The sequence below is a fragment of the Oryctolagus cuniculus genome, chromosome 6, assembly GCF_051225735.1.
Source record: "Oryctolagus cuniculus isolate XC-2025 breed Fujian yellow rabbit chromosome 6, ASM5122573v1, whole genome shotgun sequence".
Taxonomy (NCBI): Eukaryota; Metazoa; Chordata; class Mammalia; order Lagomorpha; family Leporidae; genus Oryctolagus; species Oryctolagus cuniculus.
Window position 1 is genome coordinate 143,632,177 of NC_142872.1, and position 27,439 is coordinate 143,659,615.

Here is a 27,439-nt window from a genome sequence, read left to right on the forward strand (position 1 = left end):
ACAGGACCTAATTTACTCAGCTTGTTCCCAAATCTCCTAAATTGTTAGCTTTCCCCACAGCAGGACTTTTGCTTCAACACACTCGTCACAGTCTTCTGTCTCCATGTAGGGCTTTTGCCTGACTTGTTTACCGCTCTATATTCATTCCTAGCATCCAGCACATAGTAGGTACTCAATAAATATTTGTCAAGTGGAATTGCTCACCAAAATGCTGCAAATTACTATGCCATTTTCTGGAATTATGAACCAATTCCTGAAAAGCCTGTACAAATTTAGTGTTAGCGTATTTTTTAAAACGCACAGATTTTTATCTATCACCATTTTTCACATTCTTGACTCCCCCTTTGAAATGGGCGGTAAGAGGTGGGTGAGATAATAGTTTTAATTTTCTTGCATTTAAGTCACTCAAAAATCATTCGACATTTATTGGGCACATTCAGCAGGCCAATTACTAAGTGCAGAGACTGAGCGAGCAAAACACACACAGCCTCTGTTTTTACCAAGTTTGCATGTTAGTGTATGTGTGTATAGGGTGAAGGTCAAAAGTTAACAAATAGAAAATTACATCAGAGCAGTGCCTACTGTCAAAAAAGGTGTGTGTGTGCGTGTGCGCGCACGCACGCTGATTTTTTTACTTAGATCGGATAAACTTCCTGAACAAAACATTTTAACAGGTCCCCCAAAATAGCAGGGAGTCGGTGTCAGCTCGCAGAAAAGCAGGCAAGGTGAGAATTTCCGAGTTCCAATCACAGGTCGTCAATAACAAACTCTGCGAGCCTAAATAAGCACTTTAATCCCTCTGAGGAGGGAAGAGAGCAGTAACCCCTCTGAGCTTTCCTCCCCAGCTGCAAAATGACAATAGCACTTCAAGCCGGATAGGCTACTTATGACAAAAATACTCAGCAAGCAACGCAACACAATAGCTGCATTCCGCCGCGAATTCCAAAGCCGGGCTGACACTCTGGGAAACGAACTCTGGGAAAGTCCACCACGCCCCCACCCCCTCCGGCCCGATTGCAGTCTCTGATTGGCTACTCAATCCGTCCGTCATGTCCGCGGCCCAATCCTACTAAGCTTCGCATGGAGAAAGTTCCCAGGGCCCCGTCAAGTGGGCGGTGTCCGCGACGTTTTGATGACGTATAGGTCACGTGGGAGGAAGTCACGGTCCGGTGTTTTGAAAACGCTCGGCCCGGGTCTTTCAAGCTTCAGCCCACGCCAAGGCCTAGCAGTCCAGTAATTCCGGGCGGACTCCCGACTCCCTACTTCCAGTCCCTGTGGGCCTGAGGCTGCCGCGACGCCATGTCCACCCCTCCGCTGGCGGCATCGGGGATGGCGGCCGGGCCTTTCGCCGGACCCCAGGCTCAGCAGGCCGCCCGGGAGGTCAACACGGCGTCGCTCTGCCGGATCGGGCAGGAGACTGTCCAGGACATCGTGTACCGCACCATGGAGATCTTCCAGCTCTTGCGGAACATGCAGGTGGGAGAGTGGGCGGGCGTGGAGCCAGCGGGCTGCTTGTGGCGGGGTGGGACAAGGACGCTGTTTCCTCTAAGCGGGGCTGCCCTAGCCAAACCTCGAGGGTAGGGTCGCCCCCATTCACACTCAACGACGTCCTCCCTGGATGTGTCTGTCCCCTGATGTCCGGGATGTGGAGGTGATGTTTTCCAAACCGGCTTTTTGGAACATTGCAGCCGTATTTTCTCGACGGAGTTGTCAAGTTACGTAAACTCCCGTAGTTTTTAAGGTACAGGTGGGTCCCACTCCACTTTCCTCGTTACATTATTTTAAAGTTATTTCCAGAAAACTGATTCCAAGGAGTTCAGGGAGTTGAAGAATTCGCATTCTGCTAACCTATTTTTAAAAATACAAAAAACAAAAGACCAGTGCTCAAATTTTGACATGACAGGATGGTGAACGAAAGAAACCCTCAGCCCAGGAAGTTTCCTCACGCCCCCTTGGAAGTGTTTGCCTCTCATTTACATATGCAACCAGTGATCTGCTTTGCGTTTTCTAGAGGTTCTGTAAATGGGTGGAATTGCTGGGTCGTGCAATATATGGCTTGCTTAACATTTTAAGAAACCTTTCCAAAGTGGATGAGACATTTTACACACCTATCAGCAATGATTAAGAGTTCTGGTGTATCCCTATCCTCGCCAACACTTGTTATTATAGGTCTTGTATCTTTGCAAACGGGTCTCCCAGTGTTTGGCTTGTCTTCATTCTCTTCACATGTTTTGAAAAAGAGACATTTATTTTGCTAGAATTCAGATTATTTGTTCTTTTACACATTTTACTTGTGGTGTCACACCTAAGAAATCTTTGCCTAACCTAGGGTGACAAAGATTTTTCCATGTTTTCTTCCAGAAGTTTTGTAGTTTTAGTTTTTACATTTAAATCTCTATGACTCAGGCTGAGTTAATTTTTTGTACAATGTTAGCTATGGATTCAAGCTTATTATTTTGCATTTAGATACACAATTTTTCCAGCATTTTGTTAGCCCACTTTTTAAAAAAATTTTTTTTATTGGACAGGTAGAGTTAGTGAGAGAGAGAGAGAGAGAGAGAGAGAGAGAGAAAGGTCTTCCTTCCGTTGGTTCACCCCCCAAATGGCTGCCACGGCCGCCTCTGTGATGATTCAAAGCCAGGAGCCAGGTGCTTCCTCCTGGTCGACCATGTGGGTGCAGGTGCCCAAGCACTTGGGCCATCCTCCACTGCCTTCCCAGGCCACAGCAGAGAGCTGGACTGGAAGAGGAGCAACCGGGACTAGAACCGGGCACTGCAGGCAGAGGGCCACGGTGCCGGCCCAACCCACTTATAAATGCTTGCTTATCTTACCACAATATGATGTGGGTATCCTCTTCTTTTACAGGTGAAGGTTCTGATTCAGAGATAAAGTGCCTTGCCCAAAGCTAGTCAGTGATACAGTAAATTGGAAACCCTGGTGGAATCTTTGGTTCCCTTCTATGTAGAATCATGTTACCTGCAAATAGGGTTATGACTTCCTGCATTCCAGTTTGTATACCTTTTTCTTCTTTCTCTGTCCTAATGCTTGTGGGTTAAAGCTTTCAGAACTATATTGAAAGAGAGTGGCAAGAATGGGCATCCTTGAGTGGTTCCAGGTCTTAGTGGAAATGCTTTGAGCTTTTCTCCATTCATTATGATGTTGGCTGTGCACTTGTAATATATTGCCTTGATTGTGTTGAGGTATGTTCCTTCTACACTTATCTAAGGTTTTTATCATGTTGTGTTTCATCAAATGATTTCTGTACATCTATTGAGTAATCATTAGATTTTTTTAGCCTTCATTCAGTTGATATAGTATATCATGTTAATTGATTTGCATATGTTGAACCATCCTTGTACCCTAGCAGAAATCCCACTTGGTCAGGGTGGATGATCTTTTTAATGTGTTGTTGGATTTGAATTGCTAGTATTTTGCTGAAGAGTTTTACATCTGCTTTCATCAGGAATATTCATCTGTAGTTCACTCTTTTTTGTTTTTGTATCCTTGTCTGATTTTGGAATTAAAGTGATCCTAGCCTCATAGAATGATTTTGGAAGGGTTCTCTTCCTTTCTACTGCTTTAAATTGGTTGAGAAGAATTGGTGTTAGTTCTTTAAAAGTTTGGTAGAATTCAGCGGTGAAACCATTTGGTTCTGAACTTTTCTTTGTTGAGAGACTATTACTGATTCAGTCTCTTCCTTGGTTATCTGTATTCATGTGTTTAGAATCTAACAACTCTTATTTCTATGGATGCCTAAAGGGTATTTCATTTTTTTAAAGTGTTGAGATTTTTTTTTATCTCCTGATTTTAATTCAGTTTGGTGGAATTCTTCAAGACCATATGAATGAAGCCATTGTGAAATACAATCAATACATGGGGCGGGTGCTGTGGCACAGCGGGTTAAAGCCCCAGCCTGAAGTGCCAGCATCCCATATGGGCACCAGTTAGAGTCCTGGCTGCTCCACTTCGATCCAGCTCTCTGCTATGGCCTGGGAAAGCAATGGAAGATGGCCCAAGTCCTTGGGTCCCTTCACCCACGTGGGAAACCCAGAAGACACTCCTGGATCCTGGCTTTGGACCAGCTCAGCTGTGGCTGTTGGGGAGTGAACCAGTGGGTGGAAGACGTTTCTCTCTCTCTGGCTCTTCCTCTCTGTAACTGCCTTTCAAATAAATAAAATAAATTTTTTTTTTTTTAAAAAGAAATACAATGCAAAGGGAATCCGAGGGAAGAAATGAAATTCTCTAGCAATTATTTGTAAAATGAATGGATTAATGCCACAATTTTTAAAGATAGAGTAAATACTGTCTCAGAATTTAGCATATATTGATTTTTAAGTCTTATGCAGTACACTGAATTAGGGTTAGTAGTTAAAGGTAATATCTAACATCTGTAAGATATTTTCCTTGGCCAGATATCCAGGTACAGGACCAAGTTTAACAAGTACTAGTATTATCACTATTTTACATGTAAGGAAACTGAGGCTTAAGGAGAAAAGGAGGGAGATATACAACATCATATATGGCTAGTGCTCTTTATAATAACCTCTTTATAACAGTTTCTAGCATCAAACAATGCATGTAATTAAAAGAAGCATGATACAAGTCCATGACTAACACAGAGAAAAAGTAGATTTTTCCAAGATAGTATTAGGTTATATGTGAACCTATATCCAAACCCAATTTGTAAAGGACATAATAGATTATTGTAGACCTTTTATTTTGTGAATTCTGTTGTCTGACTCTCAGACCCTTGCAGGTGTATCATAATTGAAAAGGCAGCAATAGTGTGAACAACTAGAAGAGAAGGTGACACAAACAGGATGTTCTTAACTACATATAACCTACTTGTTTATTAATACACTTTTAAAGTATTCAAATTGAAAAATCATCCACTATATTAATCTATAGGATTATTGCATAACGTGCCATAAATTCACATTTCTACTTCTAGGCGTTCATTTAAGAAAGTGGTTCTTTATATATTGGGTGTTTAGCTGCTCCTCGTGAGTCTGATGGAAACTATAGACTGCTTCAGAAAAAATGCACATAGACATACACTTTAAAAAGTTTTCGGAGGGTTAGAAGTTGTCTCCCCAGGTTTTCATAAGTCCCAGATTAAGATTCCTTGTGAAAGATAACATTGCTTTGGTCCTATTTATTAAGTCTTTTTTAAATACATAACACATTCCGAATTCAGGAATTTTTAAAAAAAGGTACTACAGTGAATATTTTCTCTCCTATCCTTATCTACTAGGTTTCTAATCTTTCTCCACAGGCAGTGATCTTTGATGGTTCTATTTTTGTTTATCCTTAGATATCTATGGAATATTTAAGCGTGTGTGTGTGTGTGTCTATTTGATTTCCACCTTTTTGCACAGACAGCAGTATGTTATGCACACCATTTGGTACCTTGCTTTTTTCATTTGATGTATTTTGGAGGTTATCTTTATCCCTACAGAAAATACTCTCCTTTCCTTTCTACAGTGTATAGTATTCCACTGCATGGAAATCTTGTTATTTATAAAAACAGTTCTCTAGTGAGGCATTTAAGCTGTTTTTATTCTTTCTCTATTGTGCCATAGCAAATAAACTTTTGCACAAATGACCAAATGTATCTAGAGGATAATTATTTGGAAATAGTTATGTGCTTTTGAAATTAGATAAAATTTTGTGAATTGCCCTCCATGAGTTATACAAATTGATTCTGGCATATCCTGACCAAGATAGTGAGTTACTGTATTTTTGGATCCTTGACTACTGGGTCCATGAAAATTTTGCCTTGTGTTTCTTTTACTTTTTGTTTCTTTTCGGGGGAGTTTTTTTTGTTTTTACCCTCTTCCCTAATTTGTAGGATTTAGCTATCTACGTATATAAAAGAAACTTCTTGTGATGTAACTTGCAAGTATTCTTTTTACCTTTGGTTCTGCTTATGGCAGTTTTTGCCATGCCTACTTAAAAAAAAGGTAGTTGAACTTTCAGTCTTTTAGAGTTTCTAGGTTTTATGTCTAGTTTGGCTGGCCTTCCTCACTCCACAATTAGGAAGAATTATATCAGTTTTTTTTATTGTTTCGATTTTTACATTAAATTGTTGATTTTTATGGAATTTAGCCTATCATAAAATATGGGGCATGGCCATAGCCTTACTTTTTCAAAAGTTTTCCTCATCCACAAATTTTAGATGCTACTTGATACATACAGATGAGTCTATTTCTAGATGTGCTCTCCTATTCTGTTTAGCTGCCTATCTTTTATGTATTAATGCTAAATTTCCTTGTGTTTTGGAGGCTCTGTAATGTGGTTATACTTAATTTTCATAACTGCTCTGGCTAGTCTTCCTTATTTTTCCATATGTAGTTTAGAATCAACATGCGTAATTCTAAGAAAAAAATCATTGGCATTTTTCTTAGGTTTTCCAACCTAGAAAGACTTCACATTATTATAATAGTGACTGCTATTAATAAAAAAAGGAAAGAAAAAGTATTCCATATCTTTTCTATCTTTTCTTGTACATTATTTGGAGTTTTTAATTTTTGTCTTGAGATTTTTAAGGTTTATTCCTTTATATCTTTTATTTTAAAGAGTTGCTTATTTATTTGAAAGGCAGAATTACAGAGAGGAAAAGACAAAGTGAGACAGAGAGACAAGCTTCTATCTGTGGGTTCACTCCCAAATGGCCCCACAACAACCAGGGCTGGACTAGGCCAGAAGTAGGAGCCTGGAACTGCATCTGGGTCTCCCACATTAGTGGGAGAGGTCCAAGCACTTGGGCCATATTCCACAGCTTTGCCAGGCACATTAGCACAGATCTGGATCAGAAGTGAACCAGCTGGGACTAGAACCTGTGTTCACATGGGATGCCAGTGTTGAAGGCCACAGCTTACCCACTAAGCCACAACACTGGTCCCCCTTCTTTTTTGTTGCTATGGTAAGTGGAGTATTTTTCCTTTCCTATTTCTTTTTGTCTTTTTACATAAATGAAAGCAAAGCTATTGCTTTTTCTCTATTTTGTATGTACTTTCTTATTGAATTCTTTTACTTTTAATAACTCTTTATGATTTCATTTATAAGTAGTTATGATTATACCACACTGTAACATTTCAGTGTGTTGCTTCTCTGATTGCTATGTCCATTGCTGCCAGTGCTTACTAGTATTATTAGTGGTCTTAGTTGGCATCCTTTTCTATTCCTGCCCTTAGTGGGAATGTTTCTGATGATTCCATAATACTCATAGCACTGGCATTTTAACCAAGATAAATATATTTTATCACCTTGAGTTATTTTTAATGATTTTTATATTTATTTGAAGATTGAATTTACTTGATAGCCATCTTAATATGGGGTATGATGATATAGTTATGGGTTCTTATCCATATTCATGACTTAGATGTTTCTGGATGAGCCCTTCTGCTGAACTGCTAACCCACACACTGTATCTTAGACACTGTTGCCACATAAACTCTATAACATGGGAACCTTGTCTTTCATGTTTACTGCTCAATCCAGGTTTCTGAAAATGAAGCTGACACATGAAAGGTATAGTAATTATTTGAATGAACTAAATGTTCCTTTCTTTGAGAAGCCAGTATTGGATATGAAAACTATCTAGGGCTTTTTCCCATTTTAAAAATCAGATTATTGGGGCTGATGCTTTGGCATAGTAAGTTAAGCCTCTGCCTGTGATGCCAGCATCCCATATGGGCGCTAGTTCAAGTCCTGGCTGTGCCACTTTTGATCTGGCTCTCTGCTATGGCCTGGGAAAGCAGTGGAAGATGGCCCATGTAGTTGGGCCCCTGCACCCATGTGGGAGACCTGGAGGAAGCTCCTGGCTCCTAGCTTCGGATTGGTGCAGCTCCTGCCATTGTGGCCATCTGGGGAGTGAACCAGCGGATGGAAGACCTCTTTCTCTGTCTCTCCATCTCTTTGTCTGTAACTCTGCCTCTCAAATCAATAAATAAATCTTTTTAAAAATCAGATTATCTGTTATCCTACTGTTTAGATGTATGAATCCCTTATATACTCAGATATTTACCTCAGTGTTTACAAATTATACCTGTTATATACTTCTTGGTTGCTTTGCCAGTGTTTTCTCCTGTTCTATTGGTTGTCTCTCCATTCTGTTGGTTGTTTTCTTAGTTGTGCAGAAGCATTTTCATATTATGTTTGATATCATCCTACTTGTTGATTTTTGCTTTGGTTTCCTGTGCTTTGGGTAGGTGAGGGGCAAATACTTAACCAGAAAATCCTAGTCTAGGCCAATGCCATGAAGCAAATACTTGTGCTTCCTTCTAGTAGTTTCATAGCGTTCAGTCTTACATATAAGGCTTTAAACCATTTGAGTTGGTTTTTGTATATGGTAAAAGATAGGGGCCTAGTTTAATTCCTCTGCATGTTTGTGATACACCAGATCACTCAAAAAGAGGGACAGAACTGATCATCTCAACAGATGTAGAAAATGCATGTAGACCTGAATGAAAGATCTCTGTGAGTGAGATCCCAGTGGAAAAAATAGGTCATCAAAGAAGGAGGTACCTTTCTGTGAAGGGAGGAGAGAACTTCCACTTTGACTATGACCTTGTCTAAATATGATCAGAGTCGATGAACTCAAAAGGCCTCCATAGCCTTGGCAGCTCATGAAAAGAGCCTAGGGTGATTACTGACGCCATAAACAAGAGTGTCAATTTGTTAAGTCAACAACAGGAGTCACTGTGCACTTACTCCTCATGTAGGATTTCTGTCCTTAATGTGCTGTACATTGTGATTTAATGCTATAACTAGTACTCAAACAGTATTTTTCACTTTGTGTTTCTGTGTGGGTGCAAACTGTTGAAAGCTTTCCTTAATATATGCTAAATTGATCTTCTGTATATGAAGAGAATTGAAAATGAATCTTGATGTGAATGGAAAGGGAGAGGGAGTGGGAGATGGGAGGGTTGCAGATGGGAGGGAAGTTATGGGGGGGAAAAAGCCATTGTAATCCATAAGCTGTACTTTGGAAATTTATATTCATTAAATAAAAGTTTAAAAAAAAGAAAATGCATTTAATAAGATTAAATATCTCTTGATGATAAAAACTCTGAACAAATTAGGTAGAGAAGGAACATATCTCAACTTAATAAAGACCATCTGTATATGTAACCCATTGCTAACATCATACCAAATGGGGGAAAGCTAAAAGCTTATAAGATCTGAAACAAGATAAAGAATGCATCTGTTTTATTCAGCATAATACTGGAAGCTTTAGGAAGATTAGTCAAGAGAAAGAAATAAAAGGGATTCAAATTGGAAAGGACAAACTCAAACTGTCAGTGTTTGCAGATGATGTGGCCCTATATTTATAGGGAAAACCATAAAGACCACCAAAAATCCGTTAGACCTAGTAAACAAATTCAGCAAAGTTGAAGTATATAAAAACCAGCATACAAAAATAGTAGTTTTTCTATATACCATGAGTATGTGATCTGAATAATAAATTAAGAAGCTCATCCCATTTACAACATCAAATTCCAATTACAACAACAACAAAATACCTATTAATAAATTCAACTAATGAGGTGAAAATTTCTGCAGTTAAAACTACAAAACATTCTTGAAAGAAATTGTAGAGAACACTAAAATAATGAAAAGATTCCCTGTGTTCATGGATTAAAAAATTGATGTTATCAAAGTATACATACAACCCAAAGCTATTTATGGATTCAATTCAATCCCTGTCAAAATACCAGTACATTCTTCAAAGAACTAGAAAAAATAAAATCTCCTAAAATTTTTATGAAACCACAAAACATCCTGAGTACCCAAAGCAATCTTAAGCAAAAAGAATGAACGTGGACGCATCACACTACCTGACTTCAAAATATTCTACAAAGTTCTAGGAATCAAAACAGTGTGGTATTGGTATACATACAGATACTTATCAATGAAACAGAAGAGAGATCCCAAAAATAAGTCTAGGCACTTACTGTTGACAGAAGTACTAAGAATGTATGCTGGGGAAAGAGCAATCTCTCTGATTGATAATGGTGGGGAATTTTAATATACACAGCCTATTGTTAACATTCTCTGTGTGGGCACTGTACTAAATATGATTCAAATATAAGTTCCAGTCTTCACTAAGTAAACAGTATGAACAAAATATTACACCTAGTAGATGCTATAATAAAGATATAGAGTGCTGCTTTGGGCAAGTGTAATCATTATGATACCTTTTTATCACCCAAACAAGAAAGCAGGGATCCATTTAAACTTTTCTCAGAATTGTTGGTGTCTGTAACAGTTCATAAATTTAGAATTCATGAGGAGAAACCCTACATTGTATTGGGGAGATGAACCCTGAATACCTTTGCCCTTTAACATGTTTTTATTAATTCAGCCTTTAGTAGTTTATCCCATTCATTGAAGATTGTTTTAATGCTTGATAATTTCCTCAAATTCTAATAATATTTCAAATAAGATAAACAGATCTGCCTCCTTAATTCATAGGCTGGTGTATTATAGGAAACTTGGGAGTGAGAGGAAAGAACATAAATTACTCAAGCCTGTATACCTCTTATCCACTGTGTACAGGCCTTTCCAGTCTTTTTCATGCTTATGGTTTTAATAATTTTGTGACCTATTTTCTTTTCTCTCCAAACATTGTATCATGTTTCTTTTTCTTAACAATTTACCTTTTTATCTCATCTATTTCAAAAGAAAGAGACAAAAGTGTAAAATGACTAGACTGCTGTTCTGGTTATTAACTAGTAGATAGTGCCTTGGTTTTAAAACACCCAATTCTAATCTCAAGATGAACTCCTATAAATGAAAATTCCTCTCTACTAGAAAACATGGTATAAATATTCTTAATTGAAATATTAGGGTTGAGGAGGGCATTTGATTCAGTGGTTGGGAAGCCATTTGGGAAGCCTGCATCCCATATCAGAGTGCCTGGGTTGACTCCCGGCTTCTGCTACTAATTACAGCTCCCTGCTAATGCACACATGCAAGGCAGCAGGAAGTGACTGAAATCCTTGGGTCCCTGTCACCCCGTGGGAAACCTGGGGCTGAGTCCTGGGTGATGCCTGGCTGTTGCAGGCATCTGGGGAGTGAATCAATGAATGGGTGCTCTCTCCGCCTGTCTCTGCTCCTCAGAAAAATAAATAAAAATTAGAATTTATTCCACAAATCAAAATGTGGGAATAAAATATTGTAAATATATACAGAGAAAGGAAAATACCATTCGTGAATGTAACGCACAGGAGATACAGTATTTAGTTGTAAGTTATAAATATGTTATAGTGTCCATTTACTTGGTTTTTAATCATCATTTCAATACATACTTTTGGCTTCTTTTTAAAAAATTCCTGAATTAAAAAGATATAAATATCCCAGATAGAATTATGATCATAGCCATTACTTGTAATAATTTATTAATAACAATGAAACACAGGTTTGTACCCCATTTCCTCTTATTGATTTTTAAAGTAAATTTTTGGTTGCAGCTTTGTGTTTTAATTTGTTCCTTAAACACATTATCACAGTTAAAATATTTTTACAGCAGCAACATAGTATTCTTTGCTTCCTCTAGAAAATCCTGAGCTTCCTACTGTGTGTTTTTTTTTTTTCCTGCTATGTTTTATTGATAACTTCCTGGTCTTTCTTTACATAATAAGTAATATTAAAATTGTACATTCTGGGTTGGTGTTGTGGTACAGCAGCTTAAGCCACCACTTGGGAAACTGCCAGCCCTTGTCAGGATGCACGTTCGAATCCTGGTTACTCTGCTTCCAATCCAGCTTCCTGCAAAGATGCCTGGAAAGTCAGCCAAAGATGGCCCAAGTACTTGGACCCCAGCTACGCATGTGGGAGACCAGAATGGAATTCCTGGTTCCTGTATTCAGCCAGGCCCAAACCTGGCTGTTGTGGCCTTTTGGGGAGTGAACCAATGAGTGGAAGATTTTTCTCTCTCTTTCTCCTCTCTCTCTGTTGCTCTGTCATTCAGATAAATAAATCTTAAAAATAAATGCACTTTTTAAAATAGCTATACTTCTAAAATTAAAGGAGAAAAAGTACAAGTGTTTCAACTGGTCACAAAGCTCTTCACGGAGCTTCTCTAGGTCTGTTTTACAACAGTGGAGTGGGATGCCAAGTTGCTAATAAATGAGCATGTGTTACTCTCTTAACTTCTTAAAATTGAACTTACTTGGTCATGAGGAATAGTTTGCTGTTATGCAATTCCTAGAAATGTTTGTTAACTTTACTTATAGAAAATCTTGGATTTTCATTATATTTTTATTTTGTGTTGTCTGACAAGCTGCCAAATGGAGTCACGTACCACACCGGAACTTATCAAGACAGGTTAACAAAACTACAGGATCATCTCCGGCAGCTTTCTATTCTCTTCAGGAAGCTGAGATTGGTCTATGACAAATGCAATGAAAACTGTGGAGGGATGGATCCCATTCCAGTAGAGGTAAGTTTCCATAGTAGAGGGTAGTTGAATGTAAAATGTAAGATATTGTCAAGGTGTTTGTAGTTTTTTCTCCTTCCCTCTTTCTCCTATTTTTAGCAGTATTTCCAGATTTTAAATTTTACTAGTTTTATCTTTGACTATTGAAGATGAAAATGTGGATAGAATTATTACTGTATTTTCATGTTAATTTCTCGTAGACTTTGACATCCAGGATGATTGTGATTTTTATTGTTTTGGGGAGGAAAATGTTGTCTAATAAAATTTTTATTATTGCTGTCAACATCTTTAAATCAGCGCAGGATTTTTTTAAGCAGACATTTTAATAATATCGTAAATATTTTTAAAGTATTTTTAGGAAAGTGCTTTACAGATAACAGATTATTTTTCAGCATTATTAATTTAGATTTGCTATCTAGTTCAATGGAATGACTCTATTTAAAAAGAAATTCTCTAGGAGTAGGTTTTCAGCTTAGAGGTTAAGACTCCAGGTAAGATGTCTGTGTCATGTGTGGGAGTGCCTGGGTTGGATACCTGGCTTTGGCCTCTGACTCTAGTTTCTGCCAGTGCAGACCTTGAGAAGCAACAGTGATAGCTCAAGTAATTGGGTTCCCGCCTCCCATATGGGAGACCTGGATTGAGTTCCCATCTTCCATCGGCCCAGTCTCAGCCTTTGTGTACATTTGGGGAGTGAATAAGCAGGTAGAAGTTGTTTCTCTGTTTTTTATCTCTGCCTCTCAAGTAAATAATTTTAAAACTATATATGTGCGTGTATATATATATTTTTTTCTCTAAATTTAATTCTAGGCCATAGATAATATTTAGTTAATTACAATATTAAATATGATTACTAAATAAATATTTCTATATATAGTCCTTTCTTATTGTCAAATTGTAGTCCTTTCTTATTGTCAAATTGTATCTCCGTCATCAAAAAGCCTGTAAGAAGCGTAGACGTTGTCTCACTGCACGTGAAGGACATTTTCATGTTATCTTTGCTTCCTTTTTGAGGGCTCAACATGTAAGAGATGGACTGAGAAAGAGTCAACTGAAAAAGATCCTGAAAAGAAATTATCAGAGATGTGGGAGAAAGATCAGATATACAGTCAGCATTGTCAGATGACTGCAGAGAAATCAAGGAAAATAAGGAATGAAAACTGAAATGGTAGCAGCAAGAAGACCTATTGCAGTGCACTGAAAATCAAACAGGAAGTAGGGAGCCGCAGCCAGCAAGAAAATAATGTGTCTTTCAAGAAGCATAGCTAGAAAGCAAGCAATGAAAGTAGTAGATGGGGCCCAGCGCCATGGCTCTCTTGGTTAATCCTCCACCTGCAGTGCCGGCATCCCATATGGGCACCGGGTTCTAGTCCCGGTTGCTCCTCTTCCAGTCCAGCTCTCTGCTGTGGCCCGGGAAGGCAGTGGAGGATAGCCCAGGTGCTTGGGCCCTGCACCCGCATGGGAGACCAGGAAGAAGCACCTGGCTCCTGGCTTTGAATAGGCGCAGCGGCGGCTGTAGTGGCCATTTGGGGAGTGAACCAACGGAAGGAAGACTTTTCTTTCTGTCTCTCTCACTGTCTAACTCTATCTGCCAAATAAAAAAAAAAAAAAAAAAAAAGGAAAAGAAAGTAGTAGGTGGACAGAGGCAGGGAATCAAGGATTTGAAGGGTTTTGCTCCACCTGATGGAAGAGCCAAGAACAGATTTAGATGATAGAAGAAAACTCTAGGAAGAGGCTGAAGTACAGGGAGTAATAATGTGATTAGGAGGACAGAGGAATTGGCACAGGGCTGGAGATTAATCATCTTTAGAGGAAGAACAGCTCAGCCTTAGAAGAAAGGAAAGGAAGAAAGGGTGAAAATAGATGGGGATGAGTCTGTTTTTCCCAAGAACTTGCAGAAGCTTGGCCAGATGACTTAGTTTTACTGATTATTTACCTCTGGCTCATTCCTGCATTGATAATGCTCCTTAAATATGGTAGACACTAATTTCCTCCTGAAATATGTCACATTTACCAGGGGCTTCATCGGATAAACTTCTCACATCCATTCACATTCATATTTAACTCTAATTCTGCTGGGAGTTTCATGCTATAGAAATTCTTTTCTCCTACAAAATAAACATTCCCACAACTAGAAGAAGCTGAGACATCAGGAAATTCCCAGACACTTAAGTTTTAGATGGCAGCTTAATGACATTTATATTATACACATTGAGCAACTTTGTTTCTAGTATAGAAGAAGGAAAGCCCGCCTTCCTTATCTCAGTACACTATCAATCTCTTAGGGGGCAGTAGTCATATCTTATTTGACAATATTTTTGCAACATCTCACGCACTGTTTGGTAATTTGCTGATTGAGTAAGTAGGGTATTATTTAATTATATGTGATGACCAATGTTATATAAAGACTGTTTTGCAAAAGAAGCCTGACAGAGTAATTAATGATGTGTATCAATGATACACTCTAAAGCTGTTATTCCAGGCTATCACCTTAAATGTATTTTTATGCTATTAAATGTGTGAATTGATCTTAATTGGTCCTATATATATATATATATATATACATATATCAGTATAATTGGAAAATGTCAATCATATTTTTAACTTTTAACTTTTCTTCATCATTCCCAGCAACTTATCCCATATGTGGAAGAAGATGGATCAAAGAATGATGATCGAGCTGGGCCCCCTCGATTTGCCACTGAAGAGAGGCGAGAAATTGCTGAAGTGAATAAAGTGAGTTAGTAGTCTGTACATTTTCTCTTTCAGAATTATTGATAAAAATTACGGAGGAGTCAAATAAGCTCAAAGAGCTAATTCAAATTATAGAATTGCAGGCAGTTGTACCTGTGGCATACTTAGCCTGTTTAGCATACAGCCAGGAACTAAAAGGTACACAGAAAGGCTGTCTGAATAGTCAGAAGAGATGGCGAAATTCACCCATAAAGTCCTAGGAGCCCGCCTTGGGAATTAACTCAGTCACCACTCATTTACTTCTTCTTAGTAGAATTCTGACTTCCTAGCTTCTAGTATATTTGGAGCAGCTAATGATAGAAATTTAGGAATAGGAAATGTGAATGTCTAAAAATCCAAATATGAAATTGAGAGAGATCAGGGCATTCTCCATCCCTCCCTCCTCTCCCCCAAAAGCTCCTGACTGGAATGCTTTTATTGCTGAATACTTTCAGAAGTTTAGAAAATAAAGTTCAGATAGTTCTAAGAAATGGAGAAATACGGAAAGTTGTTTGTTCATTCTGTGGAAAAACATGGCCCAAACTTAATGAAAACTAACAGAAATAGCACACTGAATAAACCTGACGCTTGCTCTGAAAAGGTTCAGGTCTCTCTTATAATGCCTGATTCCTGTAATTGAACTCATCAGTGTATTAACAATCTTACTGCAGCCAAAAAGGGTTGTATGAAGTACACGAGGGTAAGTCCATGAGTGTATATGCATATTACACATAAAGCAATTGATTATATTGGGAAAAAACTTCTTGGATGTCTAAAGGACAATTGATAGAATTCAGTTCTACTTGCTGATTCAAAGAGCACTTAAAGCTGTTAGCAAGAGAAGGTTTTTTTTTTTTTTTAATCTTTTTATTTCAGGTAAATAACCAGCATTTTTAAACAGGTAAAATAGGGAAGTGTTTATGAAAAGAAGCATGAAATATGATGCTTTACTCCATCTTGGTTAAGATATTTTAGAAGCTATATGCAGTACAAAAGACAACAAATAAATGTTAGGAAACCAGAATGGTAGTATTCTGTGCAAGCTTGTTATCAATTGCTCATAGAAACTCAACAGATATGAACTCTTCAATTAACACACAGTTATCCTTAGGTGTTTAAATTTAACTGAAAAGTGATCCCTGTTAAATATAAAAGTGAAAATAAGAGAGGGAGAAGATGTACAGGTCAGCACATGCTCAATCGGACTTGCACCTAATGGGAGAGTTAGAAACATGCCAGGGGATTCCAATTCAATCCCATCAAGGTGGCATGTACCAATGCCATCTCACTAGTCCAAGTGATCAGTTTCAGTTCATAATTGATCATAATTATAGGATTAAGAGTCAAAGGGATCACATAAACAAGATTAGTGTCTGCTAATACTAATTGATAGAATTTAAAAGGAGAGAACAATCCAACATGGGAAGTGGGATACACAGCAGACTCAATAGAATAGCAGATGTCCTAAACAGCACTGTGGCCTCAGAATCAGCCGTTAAGGCATTCGGATCTGGCTGAAGAGCCCATGAGAGTATTTCAGGCATGGAAAGCCAAGACCCTATGGCGAAAAAAAAAACCAAAAACAAAAACAAAAAAAAACAAAACCTAAATTAAAGATCTCTGTGAGTGAGATCCTACTGGAAAGAATGTGCCATCAAAGAAGGAGGTACCTTTCTCTGAAGGGAGGAGAGAACTTCCACTTTGACTATGACCTTGTCTAAATATGATCAGAGTCGGAGAACTCAAAAGGCTTCCATAACCTTGGCAGCTCGTGACAAGAGCCTCAGGCGATTACTGGTGCCATAAACAAGAGTGTCAATTTGTTAAATCAACAACAGGAGTCACTGTGCACTTACTCCCCGTGTAGGATCTCTGTCCTTAATGTGTTGTGCTATGTAAATTAATGGCATAACTAGTACTCAAGTAATACTTTATACTTTGTGTTTCTGTGTGGGTGCAATCTGTTGAAATCTTTACTTCGTATATAAAGATTTACTTCTGTATATAAAGAGAATTGAAAATGAATCTTCATGTGAATGGGATGGGAGAGGCAGTGGGAGATGGGATGGTTGCAGGTGGGCGGGAGGTTATGGGGGAAAAAGCTGCTATAATTCAGAAGTTGTACTTTGGAAATTTAAATTTATTAAATAAAAGCTAAAAAAAGGAACTCAACAGATAAACAATTAGAGTTTGTAATGGAAGATTGACACCATGCTGCTGTAATGTAAACCAATTTGATTTTACAAAGACAACTTCCAAAGATTAATGGAAAATGCATATTATGAAAAAAAGTACATAGATATCAAAAAATTTTTTGCACTGAAAGAAATTTATCTTTTAATCTGTTTTTGCACAAACTTTTGTAGTCCCCTCATAAGTGTCTTCACAATTTCAACAACAAATATGAAGTAGATAGGAATCATATAGTGATGTGTGTGACTAAACTTATAAAGATGCATTAAAAGGATTTTGAATAATTAAAAGAACATACAGAGATCCTAGGTTAGTAATAAAAATACAGATGTCAGTCTTGATTATTTTCTTGTTTTTTAAAAATTTTAATTTATTCATTTTCATCTGTTTGAAAGGCAGAAACAAATCCAAATAAGACCTTTCTTAAAAGCCTGCAAAGATAATAGAATGGATTTTTTTGGGAAAGTACACAAAAATGTCAAGGAAAATTCTGATAAACAGTAATAAAACAGCATTCTTCATTTCAAAAATTAAAGTGTAATATGAATCATTATGAAACTAATTAAACACATAATACAGGTTGCATACCTGTTATCTGAAATCTTTGGGTCCAGAAGTATTTTGGATTTAGTGATACACATATGCATAGTGAGTTATCTTGGGGATGGGACCCAAGTCTTAACACTACATTCATGTATATTCATAAACATACATAGCCTGACATTTTTAGTGCAGCTGCACTTTGACTGCAGTCTGTCACATGAGGTCAGGGTGGAGAATTCCACCCTGAAATCATGTCAATGCTTAAGAGTTTCAGATTTGGGAATATTACGGATTTCAAATTTTTGGATTAGAGATACTTGACCAGAAAGAGCTGTAAAATAATGCAGTAATCTCCCCTGCTCTACAGGACAAAACTTCTAAGATTCCCAGTGGATGCCTGCAACCAGAGAAAGTACTGAACCCTATATGTATTTTTTTTTCCTCTACTGATACATACAACAGTACTTCATTAAGTTAGTAAAAAAGTAAAATTAAAAATCATATTTATTTTGATATAAAAGATTTTTGAAATCCACACATACTTTTTTATAATATTTATCTTCTATGAACTTTGTGTGGACTCCTCATACATTTTATGATAAAGTTTAATTTATGACTTAGGTACAAGAAGAGATTAATAAGGGTTTTGTGGTTTGGTAAGTATGAGAATATTTCAAAAAGTTTATAAAAAGTTTACTTCATCTTTTAATTCCATTTTTCTATGAACTTTTGAAATATGTGTATTTTACTGTACTTGCACCTTTTTACTGAAAGGAAGCACTTTATAGCTTTTCTTTGACATATCCAGGCAGAATCACTATTCTTGTGTTTTGGGGCCAGTGACTAAAATAAGGGTTATTTGAACACTAGCACTGATTTTGTGATAGACTGATAACCTAGATGGTTACAAAGTAACTAACGGGTGGGTAGGATATACAGTGTGATATGCTGGGCAAGGGTAGATTCACATCCTAAGCACAGTGGAGCAGCCTGGCAGATTTAATCCTGCTCTTCAGAATTGAGCAGTTTTAAGAATTGTTTATTTATGGAATTTTCCATTTAATATTTTCAACCTCAGTTGATCATGGACAGTTGAAATCATGGAAAGCAACACTATTGGTAAAGAGGTTGGTAGGGGGGAGATGGGGACTACCACAGCCAGAAAAAAACCTTCCCATTATACATGAGAATTTAATAGGACAAAAGAGGGATTACATATAAAAGTAGTTCTGAAAAATAGAAACTTTTAGAAGCTAGCATTTACATTGTGCTAAATACTAAAATGCACTTAAGAGTTGAAAATAAGGCATGCAAAGCAAAATATAAGAAAATGAAAATAAAAATATGTTTCAAAACTCAGGAGAAAGCAGAAAGATGGATAGATTTTATGAAGTAAACTTTTGTAACCTTTTTTTAAAAAGGTGAAATAAAGATTAATATTTCCACCAAATGTGATAGCAGCAAATGACTATCATAATAAAGATCTTGCAGGAAATTAGTAAGAAATGAGGAAGGGATTGGGAGTCTTTGATATATATTTTAAAAATAAAAACTAATAGTGTAGAGATATGAGACATTTATAAGCGTTATAAGATTCTGTTGATATTTATTCACAATGAATGTGGTGTGCTAATTATTTCTCTAATAAGTATTTTTTATAAAATACAATGAAATGTATATCATTAACTTGGATTTCAGTGTGTCACATGTATAAAATATAAAATGCAGCTTATTCTCTACCATAGATGCTTTTATGATCTTTGGAAAAGGTAAAACTGTGTAAATTCAGAAAGCGATAATTTTCTAAGTATATGTTTGATTTCACCTGAGCTCTTCTTATTTTGAAATAATTTATCTTTGATTTAAAAAAAAAGACCTTCCAACTCTTCAGAACATAATACTTTCGCAGTGTTTAATCAAAACAATCTTATTAGCTATTAACCTAGAGTTTGTGAATTTTAAGTGAAAAATATAATTGATACGGACTTCTTGCAGCTCTGAGGATTTAGCTTAGCTTCTCTCTCGTGGATCCACATATGTAATTTCCATCCCCTCAATCGTTCAGTAAAATTATATCATAATTGGGACTCAATAAATGTACTCACAGTATTATGGCTACACAAATATTGCTTACTGCTAAATCCCATAGTTTACTAGGCTTACCTTTCTCTGAGCAATTTTCCCCAGAGTTATTCTTTAATTTTCTAGAATTTTTGTGTTTTATGCATCTATGGTAATGTTTCAGTACCATTTTCCAGCTTTCTGCAGAGTCGAAGTCATCAGCTAATGTTTTGGTTCCCCTGCCCTCCTGAGCACCCTGTTTTTGCTGGGTCTCGATGCCCTGCTGTCAGGTCATTCCGTTTCTCTGTTGTCCCGAGGCTTTGCTTTTCTTCCTTTGGTTTCACCATTTCCCCCATCCCATGTCTTCCTCTTGGTTTACCCCTCATTGGCAACGTGTGTACATCAGTGGCATCTCCTTACAAGGAATTTCAGGACTAAGTTCTGATTTCTCATATGGCTGTCCCATTGACAGTTTAGCTGGCTATAAACTTCTGTCTTGTGAATTGTCTTCCCTCTGAAATTTGAAAGAATTTCCTCCATGATCTTCTAATATGTAGGGTTTGGCAAACTTTAAAGGACCAGATTGTCAATATTTTATGCTTTCTTGGACACATTTGATCTCTCTCTATGAAAAACATCCTTAGCTTCTGGGCCTTAAAGAATTGGTCGTGGGCCATAATTTGCCAACTCTTATTTTGTCTTGCTGTCTTCCCAGATGGAAGCTGTAAAAGAACATCTGATGCATAAATGAAAGCTGTTTATATTTAAGAGGGAGGTACCAGAAAGCCTACTGAAGGCTTTGTGAGTCAGCTTCATCACAGGGTGATTAGGAAGCGAATTGGCTTTTTTCCTTATAGATCTCCAGCTGTTTCTGAGGGGTGTTTCTTCAGGACAATTGAGTTTCCTCGGAGAAGGGCCTTTGAGTAAGTAAAGGAGGAAGAGTCTCTTGTCTTCTTGGAGGCATACTGGCAGAAGCCTGCTACAGGACTCACAGTCTGGGGCATGTCCCCATTGCCAGCTCTTTACCTCGTCCCTGTCTTCTGGCTGATGCCACTGAATCCACAGCTGTGCTGGTGCAGTTTCCCAGGCAGTGAACCTCCTGTTCTGAAAGAGGGTGTGGACAGGAGGAGAAGGCACTCAGTCACACACACCAATGAGGAGGAGTGCAGGTGCAAATCTGTGTGGCATTCAGGGCTCTTAATAGCCCCAGCACCTCTCCCAGCTTTTCTGGTTTTCATCTTCAAGTCCCTCCTGGTGCCTTTGAGATGTCCCCTGTCTTTCCTTCTGCATGGTGAAACAGCTCTATTCTCAAAGGCTTCCCTCCTACATCCCCTTGGTTGTAGCAGGAGGCTTCAGAACATTCATGGAAAAGGAGAATTCAAAAATTATCTGAAATGTCCGTGAACTTCCTTCTCTGCCGACTCATTGGCCACTCCCTTCTCTAATACTTTCAGATATACCACCTTGCATCTGCTGCCATCTGCTTTTTGATCACTTTTCTCCATGTGTGTTTGTAGCTTTTTCATTCCTCTCCTGCCATTTTTATTGAGGAACAGTAGAGATAAATGCACATATTTAGTCCACAGTGTTTTTCTGGAACAGTTGATTTCAGTACCCCAAATAGGAATACAGTATTCCTGAAAGTTTTTATAAGTGTTTCAAATTTTGTATCCCCTTTTATTCTTCAGACACTTAATATCTGTTATTTTGATTAAACCACTTAGTTCTAGGTGCTTTTCAAAAGCTTCTGTGGAATATCAATATTATTAATTAATTAATTAATAATATTAACATGATATGAACTGAAGGTTATTACAAAGAGGGAAAAATGAGTTTAAATATTTTAAATTGATCAGATTTAAAACTTCAGACTTTTATTTCTATGAGAAAAAAATTTTTAAAACAGAGTTTAGAGGGAAAGTATCTTTTCTTGAGGGCATGCATAGATACTCATTTGGCCTTCTAGCCCTCTTTTACTTTCTGGAAATTCTTATACATTTAAAAAAATTTTTTATTCGTTTATTTGAAGACAAAGCATAAGAAAGAGAGTGATATCTTCCATCTGTTACTCTATTCCCCAAATGGCCACAGCAGTCATGGTTGGACAAGACTAAAGCAAGGAGCCAGGAACTCTCTTTTAAGTCCCCCATATGGGTGACAGGGGTTCAAGCACTTAGGCAGTCATCTGCTGCCTTCCCAGGCACATTAGCAGGAAGCAGGATTGGAAGTAGAGCAACTGGGACTCCAGCCAGCACTCTGGGGTCTTGGCATCACAAATGGAGTTTAACTTGCCGTGCTATGACACTGGCCCTCTTTCTAATATTTTAGAAAACACCGGGAAATTAATTGATAGCGAGAAAATATTATTTGGCTAACTTAAAATCTCAAAAAGAGGAGGCAGAAACTAAACTGCTAAAAAGAAAGAAATTTGGGCTTTTTGACCAAAAGAAGTTTTTAGTTCATACCTTAAGAAAACAATGTAAATGTGAATTCAGTATAACATCTATTCTGTTACATAGTTTTACTGTGAATACTAAACATTACTGATGTATTTTGTTTATTCTTTTCCTCCAACTTCTTCAAGACCTGTATCTGTCCCTTCTAGAATATAAGATGAAAATATATGATTGAAGCTTTTTAAATGAACTCGTGCTCCCTTATACACGTTTTGCCTCAATAACAGCATAACAGAAAGTGTTTCTGTGAAAGTTATATTTATTTTCAACAGATTGTATAGAGGGTAAAAGTCCTAATCTAATTATTTAATCACATGAATGCTATTAAAAATAAAAGGTTCATTGATTTAGCAAGTATTTATAAATATCTGCCTTCATAGAATTAAAATTTTTTCTTTTGTCTGTTAACACATACATGTTAATTCCTGCATACTTGTGCAAATATTTATATAGGTTTTCCTTTTTCAATTCATATATCTTAGCTAATAGCTAAAACATTCAAATATACTTTTAACCTATTAGGTATGGAGTTTATGGAGTTTAACAATGGATAATTTTTAATTATAGCTATGTCCCTTTAATACTAAAAGGCAATATTTAAACAACAAAAAAGAAATTTGAAATGCTTGCTAAGGATTTCTATGTGCTTGTTTTTCCCGTTCTAGGATTTGGGGGAAGTTTTTAATTTGCCTTTTGTTATTTATCCTTTGAGCATCCAGATGTTCAAATACTCTTGTGCCTATTCTGTGCCAGCCATTGTTCTCAGAACCAGAATTCTGCCATGAGTCAGCCAAATGCAGACACCATCACACACATTTCAGATACGTGGACGAGTTTCCTCTCAGAGAACAGAAGAGTCTGAAATAGAGTCAGAGTACCTGTTTGATGTATCAATTTCACATTTGCTATATTGACAGAAACAAAAGTATTATACCATATTTTAACACACAAAAGTATTACATCATATTTTAACATACTAACATTTGCTTGTATTACATAACTAAGCTGCTTTTTCAATCTGTATAATCAGTAATTAATCAACAATCACATTCAGTATTCAGGGTTTTATCATACTGGTTTTTTTACTCTATATAAGCTATGTAAAATAATTTTACATATATACATAGTGTCCCTCACTATGTCATTTTCAAAATATTACTCCATCATTGTGTACTCTAAATTATATACAACCACCTCTGGGTGAAGTTCAGGCTGCCTAAATACAGTCCCTCCCATCATTTCATGAAACTTTGACACACATAATTTATAGTCAGTATATGATGTGAATCTTCAGGTGGAAAATGGTCTAGTTTTTAATGGTCAGCTTTATAGTTTAATAATCACTTTTCATTTGGTCTTCAGACTCATATATTCCTGGAAGCCTTTAAGCCTCTTACCCAAATAACGGACAGATATTTGCATGAGACACTATGCTGTAGGGACCTCAGAATGAGTCAGTTTATTTTGCTTTGAGCTACTCTTTTTTGATGGTAAGATGAAATTGAAAGAATTACTAGCTACTAGTTACAGGGTTGAGAACCATTTACAAATTAAAGTATTTTTATAAAAATTAACACTAAGAAAGGTAGGAGGGGAGAGGGTGGGAAAAAGGAGGGAAGGAGAATAGGGTGGGAAGTATCATTAGCTCTTAAAACTGTACATATGAAATACATGAAATTTGTTCCCTTTATGTAAATTTTAAAAAGTTATAAAAAGAAATTAAAGCATTTTTTATCAAGTGTCACAGCCTTTGTCTGAATATTAAATTACATGGGATGACTTAGCATAAAGATATTTTTTAAGTATCTACTTACACATTCACCTGTTAATGTAACAAATTAGGCACAGCTGATGGATTTTGAAAATAGCAGGTGTCAGCCTCTGTTAAAATCAATCAGTAGCAAGATTGTATATATTAAATCCTATATCATGTCATGAAAATTTATTTATACTTTAACCACGAATAAGCATAACTGTCAGCTTTGCTATTGATGTGTTTCAACTCCAGATATTTTACTGAACACTAATTTTTTAAATTTCAAAGTTTGCAGCATCATTGAGAAAAACTATCCAAATGCATTCTATCATTCTTTTCAAAAATAATTTACTGGGGCCAGCGCTGTGGCATAGGGGGTCCTGCCATGCTGGTATCCCACAGGGGTACCAGTTTGAGTTCTGGCTGCTCCACTTCTGATCCAGCTCTCTGGTATGGCCTGGGAAAGCAGTAGAAGAAGGCCCAAGTCCTTGGGCTCCTGCATCCACCTGGGAGTTTTGGAAGAAGCTCCTGGCTCCTGGCTTCAGATTGGTCCAGTTCCGGCCATTGTGGCCATCTGGGGAGTGAACTAGCAGATGGAAGACCTCTTTCACTCTCTATCTGTTTTTCTGTAACTCTGATTTTCAAATAAATAAATGAATAAATCTTTTTAAAAACTATTTCATTTTATTTAATAACTATTACTTTAATAGCTTATTAATTTAATTTAATAATTATTTAATTATTGCTTAGAGTTGAATATTATCTTGAAAATACCATTTTGTTTAGTCCTTTGCATTTTAAGAATTAATGAGGCTTTTTTTAACAAAAGTTTCAGAATTTATATTTACTTTTTAAGATTTATTTTTATTTATTTGAAAGGCACAGTTATAGAGCGAGAGGGAGAGACAGAGTGAGAGATCTTTTATCTGCTGGTGTACTCCCTAAATGACAACAAGGGCCAGGGCTGGGCCAGATCAAAGCCAGGAGCCAGGAACTTCTTCCAAGTCTCCCACATGGGTGCAGGGGTCCAGAGACTTAGGCAGTCTTCTGCTACTTTCTCAGGCAGGGAGTGGGATCAGAAGAGGAGCAGCTAGGCCTCAAACTGGCGCCCATCTGGGATGCTGGTGTCGCAAATCGAAGCCCATATGAGATGCCATGTCGGCATTTATATTTCCAAATAAATATGCTTTTAAATAGTCTTACTGGTACAGTATGCATTTATTCTAATGACAAAATCATTTGGCAGCCATCTCAAACTCTATTTTGATATTGATTATGAAATCTGTTTTTACTTATCAAAAAATATAATCTTTCCTTCTAGTTAATTTTTGTTAAAATGTGATCACTGCGGTAGACATTGTGGTGCAGTGTGTTAAGCTGATGCTTAGGATGCTGGCATTGCATATTGGAGGGCCTGGTTTGGTTCCTGGCTCCTCTGCTTCCAACCTTCCTTCCTACAAATGTGTCTGGGAAGGCAGCAGATGGTGGTTCTCATACTTGAGTCCCTGCCACCTATGCGGGAGTCCAGATGGAATTCTGAGCTCCTGGCTTCAGCCAGGCCAGTCCTAGATCTTGCAGGCATCTTGGAGAGCAAACCAACATGGCAGATAGATCTCTCTCCCCACCGCCCAATCTACTTCTTTGTTTCCTATAAATAACTAAATATTTCTAAAAATGTGACCACTAAGATTATTCACCAAACTTGGCCTTTGAATGGTGTTCAACTGTCTCTAAAACTTAAATCCCTCCTCTTTCTTCTTTTTCATGGACATAGGTTTATCACCATTAAAAATATTCTGAAGAATCCATTTCACACACTTGCCCAGTTAACCTTTTCCACTTCAACTTAATCATTTTAATACATACTAATTTATCTGGAGGCAGTTTAGTATAGTATATTTAAAATTATCTAATTGAATAAGAGTATAATATCCAACTGTAATGTCTTCAAAAAGTTATTAAATAATAATTATAATTGTTAGTAAACAGTCTGGCCAAAAGCTTTCTATTTTTATTTTATTTTATATAAGCAGACTTGTGCCACATAGGATTTGAAGAACGGTGCTTCAGAGAAGTTTGTAAATCATAGTCTAATAAAATACAAGTATAGAGATACAGAGGTATGTGCCATGTGGATCCTGAGCACTCAGCATACCTTAGTTGGGAAAATTATTGGCATCAGTCGCTGTGCCATTTTATCTTCCATTTTCAGTATTAGTAGATTGAACTTCACGGTATGGGCAAATATTGAGTTCTGCCACACTTTTGAAAGATCCGTTACATGAGGCATTGCATTTTTCTTATAGTTTATTTGCTATATTGGCAATTTAAGATCTGTACCTACCAGTAGCCTTTGCTCAAAACTAATTCATATGCCAGGCCCAATTCTAATATGAGTCAAATAATTTACATGAGTCAAATCAGTAAATCCTCATAACAGATTTTTGGAGGTAGATTCCCTTACCTCCATTTTTCTGTTGTGGAAACTAAGTCTCAGAGATTGAATAATTTGGCCAGTGTCATTGAAGGAACTGAACATTTAAGCCCCCACAGTCTCTGTCTAGAGTGTGTGTTGTTGACCATTCTATTGCACTGCTCTTAGGAAATCATAAACATAGGATTTATAGCAACTGCATTTTTCGCTTATTTTCTTTAGTGATGGAGGTAGAGGAGTAAACCCACGGGTGAGGGTGGTGGCAGGGAGGGCAGCAAGGCTCGTGCCAGTGGCCTTTGACAGCTCAGTTAGAATTCAGGATGCTTGTTAGTAAGGTTTCACACCTTCTGCTTTACTTGAGTATGTAGCTTAATTTCTGTCTGGATCATTTTAATCCTGTTTTATGGTCCCTATTTCATGAAACATTTTTGATAAATTCTTTTGTTTTTACAGAAACTCAAACAGAAGAATCAACAGCTGAAGCAAATTATGGATCAATTACGAAACCTCATCTGGGATATCAATGCCATGTTGGCCATGAGAAACTAAGCTGATGTTTAAACGTCCTGCTTTACACGTTATTCTGTGTTTTTTTTCCTTTCGAAGAAGATTATTTATCTGTTTTTATTTTAGTCAATAGACCTAATTTTCCTATTTTTACATTGTAGTTTTTATGTTAAAGGATTGTTTTTAAAAAATGATTTCACAGAAGAATATTGTAATAAACTTTGAAAGGATTTGTGTTTTTGTTAATCTTCATGAATTGAATAATTGTTTTTTAAAAGCAAAATAAAATTTTGTAAATAAATTTTTAAATTTGA

At 37.0% G+C, this 27,439-nt stretch overlaps 1 protein-coding gene across 1 annotated transcript; it reads left to right on the forward strand.

The window, feature by feature from the left end:
* The first annotated feature begins 1,134 nt into the window (after positions 1-1,134).
* Positions 1,135-27,439, forward strand: MED30 (mediator complex subunit 30). The gene is made up of 4 exons (XM_002710743.6): positions 1,135-1,476; positions 12,290-12,448; positions 15,074-15,178; positions 27,072-27,439. Exons 1-4 carry the CDS (start codon positions 1,300-1,302, stop codon positions 27,165-27,167), a joined length of 537 nt encoding a protein of 178 aa, XP_002710789.1. The 5' UTR covers positions 1,135-1,299; the 3' UTR covers positions 27,168-27,439.